This window comes from Heptranchias perlo, chromosome 8 (genome assembly GCF_035084215.1).
Source record: "Heptranchias perlo isolate sHepPer1 chromosome 8, sHepPer1.hap1, whole genome shotgun sequence".
NCBI classification, from domain to species: domain Eukaryota; kingdom Metazoa; phylum Chordata; class Chondrichthyes; order Hexanchiformes; family Hexanchidae; genus Heptranchias; species Heptranchias perlo.
The window spans coordinates 45,693,686-45,707,035 of NC_090332.1; the positions used below are offsets into that span (position 1 = coordinate 45,693,686).

Here is a 13,350-nt window from a genome sequence, read left to right on the forward strand (position 1 = left end):
GAGGGACTTCAGTTACCTGGATCGACTGGAGAAGCTGGGGTTGTTCTCCTTAGAGCAGTGGAGGTTAAGAGGAGATTTGATAGAAGTGTTCAAAATCATGAAGGGTTTAGATAAAGTAAATAGAGAGTGTTCCCATTAGTGGAAGTGTCGAGAACCAGAGGGCACAGATTTAAGGCAATTGACAAAAGAACCAAAGCCAACATGAAGAAATGTTTTTTTTAACGCAGCGAGTAGTTATGATCTGGAAAGCACTGCCTGAAAGAGTGGTGGAAGCAGATTCAATCGTGGCTTTCAAAAAGAATTGGATAATTACTTGGAAGGGAAAAAATTTGCAGGGTTACAGAGAAAGAACGGGAGAACTGGGCTAACCGGATTGCTCTTACAAAGATCTACGATTCTATGATATGCTCAAAGGAGGAGAAGATGCCAGAGGAGTAGAGGGACAGACTCCATGGTGTGATTTGGTGATAAGGGCCACTACACCACCGTGGTGGGCTGAGCGGGGAAAGTGGTGGAAGATATAGCCAGGTTGGGAGGCTTCATTAAGGGGGAAGGTTTCATCACCCGTCAGCCAGGTTTCCGTCAAGGCCATGATGTCGATGCAGTCATCCACAATAAGCTCATGGATAGCAAGGGCCTTGTTCACAAGTGAACGAACATTCTGTTAGGAGATGCGGAGAGGGGCAGTTATATCTGATCTGCTGGCAGAGTCGACAGGGTCAGCGCTGGGAGGGGTGAGTGGGACGGGAAGAAGATTGGCAAGATTAGCCCCCTGAGGGTGTGCTGGGCGGGAAAGTCAGTGAGAGAGTAGGATGGGGCAGTTGGGGTTGCTGCTCGTAAGGAGGCAGCGACAAGTGCCTCGGTGGATCCTTCAGAGGATGCCAAGAGAGGCACAGAGGGAAGCTGTAGGCTTACCTAAGAGGGAGTCAGGCGTGGGTTGGAGGCAGGAGAGTACAAAGGTCGAGGGGTGCTGAAGGGTTGGGGTAGGGATTTGGGGGGGGGGGGGTGGGCAGAGTACTCGAGGGGAAAAATGAAAGGAGGCATGACGACAGGAGGGGCCTAGGAGGGGTAAAGCGAAAAGAAGAAAAAAGGAGAAATAGAGGGGATAGGCAGCAGCCAAAACGCACACGACTGGACACAGGGAAACTTAAGTTACATAGGCTTGATTACATTGCAAGATTAGGGTAGAAAGGACCTGGTAATAAACATGGAATAGATAGGAGACAATAGGAGGGAGTCCAAAGTTAAAGTCAGATGTTCCGTGGTGGGATAAGGTTGATGTAAATATGGTGGAATTAGCTTGGAGCATCAACAAACTGATGTCCAGGTTCGGAGACAGGTGTGGAGGGCATGCCAATAGGTTGCCTGCAATTCCATGTGCTCTCATTTTCATTAACAATCTCTTATGTGGGATCTTGTCGAGTGCTATCAGCACGATCTGTAAAAACACCCGTCTGCTGGAGGAGCGAGGCATTGAGCTGCCTCCCACCTCGCTTTGACTCTGAAAACACTCCACACCAGTCCAACCCAGCAAGTGACTCAGCAAATATGTGGCCCCATGAACCAGCACTGCAAGATCATGCCGGCAGCTGTAGCTATTTCTGTGTGAGGCTGAATTTGACAAATCTACAGCATTGACTATTTTACATAATTTGAGCTGCAAGGTTGGTTTAATGAGGCACACTTCATTCAACAACAACAGGTGAGGGTGATGTCATCGGCAGTGACATCACTAGCGGAACCGTAGCTTTTTAGCATGCTCTGAGAGTGATGTCATCGAGTGGCCCAGTGCATACGTAGGAGGACGTCACGTGTCGATGGAAAACCAGAAATACGAATGACTGTCACTAATAACGCCGTCAAACTGAACACTCTGGGAGGAAGCGCACAGTCCTCGTGGAGATGAAGTCCCGTCTTCACACTGAGGACACCATCCAACGTGTTGTGTGGCACTATCACCGTGCTAAATGGACTAGATTCAGAACAGATCGAGCAGCTCAAAACTGGCCATCCATGAGGTGCTGTGGGCCATCTGCAGCAGCAGAATTGTATTCCAGCACAATCTGTAACCTCATGGCCTGGCATATTCCTCACTCTACCATTACCAACAAACCAGGGGATCAACCCTGGTTCAATGAGGAGTGCAGAAGAGCATGCTAGGAGCAGCACCAGGCATACCTAAAAATGAGGTGCCAACCAGGTGAAGCTACAACTCAGGACTACATGCATGCTAAACAGCGGAAGCAACATGCTATAGGCAGAGCTAAGCGATTCCACAACCAACAGATCAGATCAAAGCTCTGCAGTCCTGCCACATCCAGTCTTGAACGGTGGTGGACAATTAAACAACTAACGGGAGGAGGAGGCTCTGTAAGCATCCCCATCCTCAATGATGGCGGAGTCCAGCACGTGAGTGCAAAAGACAAGGCTGAAGCGTTTGCAACCATCTTCAGCCAGAAGTGCCGAGTGGATGATCCATCTCGGCCTCCTCCCGATATCCCCATCACAGAAGCCAGTCTTCAGCCAATTCAATTCACTCCACGTGATATCAAGAAACGGCTGAGTGCACTGGATACAGCAAAGGCTATGGGCCCCGACAACATCCCGGCTGTAGTGCTGAAGACTTGTGCTCCAGAACTAGCCAAGCTGTTCCAGTACAGCTACAACACTGGCATCTACCCGACAATGTGGAAAATTGCCCAGGTATGTCCTGTCCACAAAAAGCAGGACAAATCCAATCCGGCCAATTACCGCCCCATCAGTCTACTCTCAATCATCAGCAAAGTGATGGAAGGTGTTGTCGACAGTGCTACCAAGCGGCAGTGCTACCTGCTCACCGATGCTCAGTTTGGGTTCCACCAGGACCACTCGGCTCCAGACTTCATTACAGCCTTGGTCCAAACATGGACATAAGCGCTGAATTCCAGAGGTGAGGTGAGAGTGACTGCCCTTGACATCAAGGCAGCATTTGACCAAGTGTGGCACCAAGGAGCTCTAGTAAAATTGAAGTCAATGGGAATCAGGGGGAAAACTCTACACTGGCTGGAGTCATACCTAGCACAAAGGAAGATGGTAGTGGTTGTTGGAGGCCAATCATCTCAGCCCCAGGACATTGCTGCAGGAGTTCCTCAGGGCAGTGTCCTAGGCCCAACCATCTTCAGCTGCTTCATCAATGACCTTCCCTCCATCATAAGGTCAGAAATGGGGATGTTCGCTGATGATTGCACAGTGTTCAGTTCCATTCGCAACCCCTCAAATAATGAAGCAGTCCAAGCTCGCATGCAGCAAGACCTGGACAACATAAGTGACAAGTAACAATCACGCCAGACAAGTGCCAGGCAATGACCATCTCCAACAAGAGAGAGTCTAACCACCTCCCCTTGACATTCAACGGCATTACCATCGCCAAATCCTCAATCATCAACATCCTGGGGGTCACCACTGACCAGAAACTTAACTGGACCAGCCATATAAATACTGTGGCTACAAGAGCAGGTCAGAGGCTGGGTATTCTGCGGCGAGTGACTCACCTCCTGACTCCCCAAAGCCTTTCCACCATCTACAAGGCACAAGTCAGGAGTGTGATGGAATACTCTCCACTTGCTTGGATGAGTGCAGCTCCAACAACACTCAAGTTGCTCGACACCATCCAAGATAAAGCAGCCCACTTGATTGGCACCCCATCCACCACCCTAAACATTCACTCCGTCCACCACCGGCGCACAGTGGCTGCAGTGTGTACCATCCACAGGATACACTGCAGCAACTCACCAAGGCTTCTTCGACAGCACCTCCCAAACCCTCGATCTCTACCACCTAGAAGGACAAGGGCAGCAGGCACATGGGAACAACACCGCCTGCACGTTCCCCTCCAAGTCACACAACATCCCGACTTGGAAATATATCGCCGTTCCTTCATCGTCAATGGGTCAAAATCCTGGAACTCCCTTCCTAACAGCACTGTGGGAGAACCTTCACCACACGGACTGCAGCAGTTCAAGAAGGCAGCTCACCACCACCTTCTCAAGGGCAATTAGGGATGGGCAATAAATGCTGGCTTTGCCAGTGACGCCCACATCCCATGAACGAATAAAAAAAAACTATTCGGTAGAAAGTGGGGGGGGGGCGGTGGTTCACCTTTTACATTACAATGTGAATAGTGACACTGTGTCCAATGACTGCACTTGCCACGAATGCTCCGGGCTTTCCGAGAAATCAACTTGCTGCCGTTGATACTCAACAACGTGATCCAGGTCTAATGCGGGGGGAGAATGTGATCCAGGTCGAATGGGGGGAGAATGTGATCCAGGTCGAATGGGGGGAGAATGTGATCCAGGTCTAATGCGGGGGGAGAATGTGATCCAGGTCGAATGGGGGGAGAATGTGATCCAGGTCGAATGGGGGGAGAATGTGATCCAGGTCGAATGGAGGGAGAATGTGATCCAGGTCGAATGGGGGGAGAATGTGATCCAGGTCGAATGGGGGGAGAATGTGATCCAGGTCTAATGCGGGGGGAGAATGTGATCCAGGTCGAATGGAGGGAGAATGTGATCCAGGTCTAATGGGGGGAGAATGTGATCCAGGTCGAATGGGGGGAGAATGTGATCCAGGTCGAATGGGGGGAGAATGTGATCCAGGTCGAATGGAGGGAGAATGTGATCCAGGTCGAATGGGGGGAGAATGTGATCCAGGTCGAATGGGGGGAGAATGTGATCCAGGTCTAATGCGGGGGGAGAATGTGATCCAGGTCGAATGGGGGGAGAATGTGATCCAGGTCGAATGGGGGGAGAATGTGATCCAGGTCGAATGGGGGGAGAATGTGATCCAGGTCGAATGGGGGGAGAATGTGATCCAGGTCGAATGGGGGGAGAATGTGATCCAGGTCGAATGGGGGGAGAATGTGATCCAGGTCGAATGGGGGGAGAATGTGATCCAGGTCGAATGGGGGGAGAATGTGATCCAGGTCGAATGGGGGGAGAATGTGATCCAGGTCGAATGGGGGGAGAATGTGATCCAGGTCGAATGGGGGGAGAATGTGATCCAGGTCGAATGGGGGGAGAATGTGATCCATTTCCCCGTCTGGACCACGTTCTCCCTCTCTCACCCCCACCCACCCACCCCACTTTGATCTGGATCACATTCTCTCCCCAACCCCCAGCTCTGCTCCCTCCACGCTCCCCCTGCTGCTCCCCTCTTCCGCTGCTGCCTCTCCCCAATTCTGCTTCTGTTTCCCACGCATCCCCCTACTTCTCTCCTTCCTCCGGGCTTTGCTGTCCAGATCTCCCCCGTTGAGCTCGGCCTCCGGTCCACGCTTTTAGTGAACGGGAAGCGAGGGCGGTTGGTGACCAGCAATGCGCATGCGCGGTCCTGTGTCTGTCGTCACTCCGGGAATGTCGCGAGAAGCGGCAAGGAAGGCGTGGCGTGGCGCGGTGCATGCCGGGGCGGAGAGGGCTGCTCGGCCGCCATGTTGGCGGTGGGTCGGTATTTATGAGATTTGAGGGGCGGCGCTGAAATAGTTACAGGGCTGGATCTCGAAAAGGATAGAAGAAGAAGTCACTAAACGCGGAAGGGTAGCTGTCTGCCGCGAGGAGATGAAAGAAATGTCAGCGTAAGTGACAGCTCTGTAGGTGCAGCGCGCGTGGATTTCCGGCTGTTAAGAAGCCCCTCACTCGCTCTATCATTGAGCTGCCGACAGAGATATTCCTAGAAAGTCAGAGGCCTTGGTCCCAGGTTCTTCTCCCCTTTTTATCGTGGGCCCGGCTCCTCAATGGGCGACCAGCCCGTGTGGTATCTGCACATTCCTTTGGAAACCGGGCCTCTCCGCATTTCTGTTTTGGGGCTTCTGCAGGGCAAGCGGAACCAGGCTGTATCTGACTAGGCCTCGGCCTCTTTCTCCCTTCTCTATACGCACAAGATAAGAAAGTGAACGCTGTTCAGTGTATTATCAGTTGCCAGCATTTCAGCCTAGTTAAATTGGTGTGTGGCGTCTTTTATATGATCAGCCATGTAATGAACACGATAATGTCCATGTGAAGTGTTTAAAGTAATTTTAATACAGCTTTGAAAACATCGTTACTTACTGCTTCCAGCGGTAAGTGTATTGATTATTTCTGGGAGAGTATCTTTTAACTTTTGACCACATTTGAATTAATAAGCAATACACTGTATGTGTGCTTTTGTGTCGGGGAGAAATCTGTAAACGTATCCGGCTTTGTTTTTACAGATTGAATAGCGACACTTACCGCGTCTATTTTGTTTACGTGGTAAATCAAACCTTTTATTTCAAATTTTATAACTACAGACTTTTGATGTCCAGTGGCGGAGTTCTGTCTCCCGAATCTTTGACTGCGCTACTAAATTCAGGGTTAGTATACTTTATTTCCAGGAAGCATTAGCAATAGTTTAAGGGAGGAAGAATATATTTTTTTAATCTGAAACTTCTCTGGAATGTTTGACATAAACCTGCCCAGAAATTGTCTGTTGCTGCTAATATAGACACTTGCACAAAGCATTGTGGAGAAAAATGTACAGTGAAGTCTAATGCATAGCTGACTTATGATGTCCAAATCTAAAGTCATGGGCACCAGTGATTTGTGATATGTTTCAGATCAGTAGAAATAATGTTGTGCAATTCTTTTGCTTAACTTTGAAATATATTCTGATAAGTCAAATGAAACTAATTATGGTGTAACAAGTTTGCTTCTGCACTCACAACATGTGTTGGGAGTGCATATTGTACTCTCCCAACCTGTGATTTTTTTTTTCAGCTCTTAATTTTAATGGTTGGAAAATCACAGGATTCCAGTGTACATTTCTGCTTTTGTGTGCCAGGAGTGCATAAGTATAATTTTTACCCCATAGTAATGTTATTACTAGTACTTATTTGCTTTTAAAATGTGCTGGTTGACAGCTAGTCTAGTTAAATTAATTTGTATTCATTTTTTGTGAAAACATAACTGGATTTATCTACCATAGCAGAAGAAAATGTGGCTTCAGTTTTCATTTTAGTTATCTGAATTTTTAATTTTTCCTCCCTTTTTTAGTTGAAATTTATCCCTGTTCCAACATTTTGAATGTAGAATATATTGGAGATGTAGCCAAAATCAAGTGCCCATTGCTGGAAAAAGATGAGTTTCTTCCAGTGGAGTACTCTGCTTTCAATAGACATCTGTGCTCATCTTATTTCTATCTACTACTTTAATGAAGAATTTCTGTGCACTGTTATCAAAAGTTCTGCTGTAGTGACACAAGTAAAAGAGTCCTGCCTACAATGTGTGATGCTGCTTGGGGTGAGAGGGTTTTCTGCACACAATTAACTGTAGGTGCAGTTCTTAAAAGTCTGAAAGGCAGGTTAAATAATGACCAAGACACTAAAAAGCGTCCAAGCAGTTAATTCTATTTATACCATTTGGGACTTTAGCGGTTCAGGTAAATGCATTTCCCCCTCTAGCTTTGCACTATTACTTTGTAAGATTCTTTTAGATTGCAGTGATACTGCAGGATTAACATCCAATACCTGTTTTTGAAGTGGCATGAGTGGGCAGTGCTTAATTATACTATAACGACCGTTTTTGTCTTGGAGCTTGGAGAGCAGCGCACTGAGCTCTTTGCATGTGATCATGTGCGGAGTTTTGTTTGAGGCTCTAACTGACAGTCAATTCCTTTCCAGCAGTAAACATTTTACTATCCTTTTATGTACTTTTCTGACTTAAACTTAATGTAACATAAAAGCAGTTGAGCAGGTTTGTAACGTTTAAAAGTTGGTTTTGCATTAGTTGTGGTTGTATGGTGCTTTTACCATACTCCAATGCCATTGATTCCTGACAATGCAGGTCTTGCGCAGTCAGTGGCACTAACTAATGTAAGTGGACCCCCTCCCCGGGTCCAATGGCAATAGAAGCTCACTTTTTGGTAGGTCTTTTGTTTTGCATCTGCCAATACAATCTCTCCCGTTGGCTTTCTAAATGTGCTGAACTGGTCATGTGTTTTGGTGTGCTTGAATTATGCTGAAAAAAAAAGTTGCAGTGTCAGTTCACTTGCATAAGGAGCCAGCTTAGATTCAGATTCCCAGGCAGATCTCGTCCCCACCCCCGTCCATTTTCGGGGTGAGGGGGGAAATCAGTGCACTGACTGACGCTACCAAATGTTGTTCCTTGCCAGCTCGTACAATCAATCATGCGATTTTCTTCACTGCCAACATCAGTGATACATAACTTGAAGTTCTGCTTGAGCATACCCTTCTGTCTCTTTAGCTGCCACAATACTTGCACATAATCCGTTGCAGCTCATATCCTTCTTTGGTATTCTGGAGTCTTCCATGTGGATATCCTGTCCCAACCAGTGCAGCCGAACCCTTACTAGCATAGTCTTAATGCAGATGGTGGTCTTGCCACATTCAAAAGATGTCACAGTTGGTAGATTTGTCCTGCCACTTGTGCATGTTACACCTTAAATGTTGGAGGTAGCACTTATTAAGCCGCTGAATCTGATGACTGTCGTGTTGTCTCATTCCTCAGTTCATTCACCAAGGACAAGAACATGAGGATTGGCAAATTCTGGAATGCAGTCCATGAACATCAGTGGAGAATCTCTGGGTATTCTTCACCTTGTGGTCAAGCACTGCTGTACCCAGAATCTGTGGGATTGCTACCTCTAGCTCTATGTAGGGTAACACTGTCTGAGCATTATCAAAGCTTAGTATTAGTGTTACAGTAAATGCCTTATTTTAAGGAGTTTGTTTAAACATGGTGAGAAACTATCCACTGGGACCCAAGAAGAAATCTTTTATCCAATGTGTATTGTTAATTATAGAAATTTACAACATGGAAACAGGCCCTTTGGCCCAACATGTCCATGTCGCCCAGTTTATACCACTAAGCTAGTCCCAATTGCCTGCACTTGGCCCGTATCCCTCTATACCCATCTTACCCATGTAACTGTCCAAATACTTTTTAAAAGACAACATTGTACCCGCCTCTACTACTGCCTCTGGCAGCTCGTTCCAGACACTGACCACCCTTTGAGTGAAAAAATTGCCCCTCTGGACCCTTTTGTATCTCTCCCCTCTCACCTTAAATCTATGCCCCCTCGTTATAGACTCCCCTACCTTTGGGAAAAGATTTTGACTATCTACCTTATCTATGCCCCTCATTATTTTATAGACTTCTATAAGATCACCTCTAAACCTCCTACTCTCCGGGGAAAGAAGTCTCAGTCTATCCAACCTCTCCCTATAAGTCGAACCATCAAGTCCCGGTAGCATCCTAGTAAATCTTTTCTGCACTCTCTAGTTTAATAATATCCTTTCTATAATAGGGTGACCAGAACTGTACACAGTATTCCAAGTGTGGCCTTACTAATGTCTTGTACAACTTCAACAAGACATCCCAACTCCTGTATTCAATGTTCTGACCAATGAAACCAAGCATGCTGAATGCCTTCTTCACCACCCTATCCAACTGTGACTCCACTTTCAAGGAGCTATGAACCTGTACTCCTAGATCTCTTTGTTCTATAACTCTCCCCAACGCCCTACCATTAACGGAGTAGGTCCTGGCCCAATTCGATCTACCAAAATGCATCACCTCACATTTATCTAAATTAAATACCATCTGCCATTCATCGGCCCACTGGCCCAATTTATCAATATCCCGTTGCAATCCTAGATAACCTTCTTCACTGTCCACAATGCCACCAATCTTGGTGTCATCTGCAAACTTACTAACCATGCCTCCTAAATTCTCATCCAAATCATTAATATAAATAACAAATAACAGCGGACCCAGCACCGATCCCTGAGGCACACCGCTGGTCACAGGCCTCCAGTTTGAAAAACAACCCTCTACAGCCACCCTCTGTCTTCTGTCGTCAATCCAATTTTGTAAGCAATTGGCTACCTCACCTTGGATCCCGTGAGATTTAACCTTATGTAACAACCTACCATGCGGTACCTTGTCAAAGGCTTTGCTAAAGTCCATGTAGACCACGTCTACTGCACAGCCCTCATCTATCTTCTTGGTTACCCCTTCAAAAAACTCAATCAAATTTGTGAGACATGATTTTCCTCTCTCAAAACCATGCTGACTGTTCCTAATCAGTCCCTGCCTCTCCAAATTGTAATGACTTGGCTTGAAAGATGTCATTCCCATTGAGAAAACTGGCTAGATGCATTCAAAATGCTTGACAGTGGAGGGGGAGATAGGGAGAGAATGCTGCTTGTCAAAAACAGCACTGCCACAAGTATGAAATATGAGCAGCATGTGACTGTAAAAGCCACATAAATGGGAATGAGGGATGTCAGTAGAAGTTTCTTGAGCATTTTTAAATAAGTCTAGCACTTGAGTTATCTTCAGTTTTTGCAGTAGTCACAATTTTGTTTTTATTTTATAAGTAAATGTCTGTGAAATTGGTAGGACTCCATTTAGAGGCAGTCCATCAACCTTTGGCAAAGACTTCAGAGCAATGAAGTCAGTCTTTCAGAAATTTAAGCTACACTGAGTTTATAATAAGCACTGAATATCATTGTGCAACTAAGTTACTTTTTCCCATATTGACTAAGGTTTTCAGTCCGTTGCTGCTTTCAACATACTTTCAATTTGAGTTGTGTTGAGATTACAGTACAATACGTAATGGTATTTTACTTCCTGTTACAGCAACAGTGTTATGCTGGGGCCCCAGCCTCAGCAGTCTCAGAAGCATTATGGGATCACTTCTCCAATTAGCCTTGCCTATCCCAAAGATGTAGATGATATTTCTACTCAGAAGTTGATTGAAGCCTTGAAACCATTTGGAGTATTTGAAGAGGAAGAGGAATTAAACCACAGGTGGTAATATTGTAGCAGTAGTTTTTTATTTACCATTTGATTTCTTGTTGAACAATTTTAATGGTTTCTTTTAATGTTTCAGATTAGTTGTTTTGGGTAAATTGAACAATTTGGTTAAAGAATGGATAGCAGAAATCAGCGAAACAAAGGTAAAACGACTTGTGTTGCTTAAACTGAAATATTTAAATAACTTTAAAATGTTGATGTGTGCATAGGTGGATATGTTACTAGTATTGTAATAGTACTTCAGTATTTTCAAGGAAATCCTCTGCCCAGTGTCGTAGCTAATGCTGTTGTATTTTTGTTTTAGTTTTTCAGCATCTGCAATATTTTACTTTTGTAATGCTTTTAAATGCTCTCCCACTTTAAAAAAAAATTGATACAAGTACAACCAACTGTAAACAGTTATCACAAAATGAGTGGGGAGTTTGCACTCCAAAGTAGCAATTCGGGTTCTTGTGATGGAAGCTGATTTTGGCTTTGATAGTTTTTAGCAGCTGCTTCCACAGAAACATTTACCAAGAGTAAATTAAATGCTTTATTTTCTGCACAATTGGATGCAAGCTAAACTTTAGATATTTGATTAAAGTAGTTTTGAGAGATGATGCTTGTTTACCCTAGACTTAATTTGTCTGAATAAATGGATAGTGGTCATTTTTTTATATGGGGAACAATTAAGTAGCAGCTTGTGCATTCTGCCGGGCTTGTTTAATGGGATCATTTGGATAATTAAGAATGTTTAGCTTAATCAACTTTTTTATTAATGGGCTTCTATTGTGACTTACATTTTTTAAAAGGTTAATGTATTTATGCTCCAAATTGAGTGTAAATTTCTAATATAGGTTATTCTAAAGTAGAATGGAGAAACTTGTGGAACTTAACAATTTTTTTAAAAATTGTGTTTGGTGCAGAAAGACTCCTGTAGTCTTTAAGAATCACTTAAATGTATACACATTTTCATGGATACAGATATATCTGAACACAGCACTAAAGGATATTTGGTTATTGAATGTGACCATTTTTCTTTTGCCAAGTGGGATGAGGATTAAAATGCCTGATTTCCTCTACTGAGAATGAAGCAAAGTATAGCAGTTCTTATGTTAACTGGTTCCAATTTTTATTCTCAGAATCTTCCACTGTCAGTTATAGCAAATGTTGGTGGAAAAATATTTACGTTTGGCTCATACAGACTAGGAGTGCATACGAAAGGTATGCTTGAATTAGATTTTTCTAATTATTGTAATAGTACAAACTTTTTTAAAATGTCATTGTCAAACTTACTGACTTGAAAAATGTTGGCACTTTCTGTGGTGCCCAAATAACTTGCAGGTGCTGATATTGATGCACTATGTGTCGCTCCACGCCATGTAGAAAGGAGTGATTTCTTTCAATCCTTCTTTGAAAAGCTAAAGCAACAAGAAGGAATCAAGGACCTGCGGGTAATGTATTTCATATAAATATTGTACTCAGCCAGCTCTTTCCAAACTGCTTTCTTGTAGGGTATTAGATTGATATCTTACACATTATTTGCATGCTGTGTGTTGTTTCTGCTTAACTATGATAGGCATGCGTGTGTTTGAATGCTCAGTCTTCATGTTTTGAATTTTCAACACTGATAGCAGATTTGTATCCTCGACTTTTTGGTGTGACTATTTTGACTAACATTTCTTTATACGGCTTGAAGTTGATAACTGTTTTGTTTCTGTCGTAAAACTAGATGATCCCCTGTGTTTTTAATGGATCTCTTTCCTTGAGCACATTCTCTATCCTTTTCAAAACCATTTCTTCACCCCCTCCTCAGACCCATCTGTCATTTCCAACTACTGCCCATCTTTAATCTATCTAAGGTTCTCGAACACATCGTTGCCTCCCACCTTCTTTGCCCATCTCTAACATTCCCTGTTTGAATCCCACAAATGACCTCTGCATTATTCCTTCATGGTATTTGACCCAGATGATCACGCCATCTTTTCTCCATTGTCCATCTCCATGGCACTGCTCTTGCGTGGTGCAACTCCTATCCATCCAAACATAACCATCTCCAGCAACGTCATCTTTTCCTGCCCCTCCAGTCATTTCCAAACACTTCCAAGGGTCTATCCTTTGTCCTCTCCTCTTCATTTACATGTTGCTCTCTTCTTCCGCCTGCTCTGACATCGGGTGCAGAGTCGGCTTCTATATGTATGTTGATGGTGCCCAGCTCCACGCCTCCACCATCTCTTGACCCCATGACCATCTTAGTGCAGGTTTAATGCTAGTCCAGCATGAAATTGTGGATGAGTCACAACTTCCTCGAGCTGAGTGTCAGAAAGACCACAGCAATGCTTTTTTGCCTCTGCCATGAACTTCCTTCCCTTGTTAACTTCGTCCTGATTTCCAGTTACTTGCTCAGGCTGGATAGACCATGCAAAACCTCAATGTCCTGTCTTACCCAGAACTCAGCTTCAAATCACATGTTTAAGACTGCTTATTCAACCTCTGCAAAATTGCCCACTTCCATCCCTCCCTCAACTGCTACAATCCTTAT

The 13,350-nt window shown here is 44.7% G+C and overlaps 1 protein-coding gene across 8 annotated transcripts in view; it reads left to right on the forward strand.

The window, feature by feature from the left end:
* The first annotated feature begins 5,418 nt into the window (after nucleotides 1–5,418).
* Nucleotides 5,419–13,350, forward strand: part of papolg (poly(A) polymerase gamma) — a 36,718-nt gene continuing 28,786 nt past the window's right edge. For 5 of the 8 annotated variants that reach the window (XM_067989049.1, XM_067989048.1, XM_067989046.1 and 2 more), the window contains exons 1-6: nucleotides 5,419–5,608; nucleotides 6,302–6,364; nucleotides 10,653–10,823; nucleotides 10,906–10,972; nucleotides 11,951–12,032; nucleotides 12,153–12,262. In XM_067989049.1, coding sequence (XP_067845150.1) covers nucleotides 5,592–5,608; nucleotides 6,302–6,364; nucleotides 10,653–10,823; nucleotides 10,906–10,972; nucleotides 11,951–12,032; nucleotides 12,153–12,262 — 510 coding nt within the window. In that variant the 5' untranslated portion in view covers nucleotides 5,419–5,591. The remainder of the gene's footprint in view (nucleotides 5,609–6,301; nucleotides 6,365–10,652; nucleotides 10,824–10,905; nucleotides 10,973–11,950; nucleotides 12,033–12,152; nucleotides 12,263–13,350) is intronic. The other 3 variants (XM_067989050.1, XM_067989051.1, XM_067989052.1) reach the window with 3 other exon arrangements.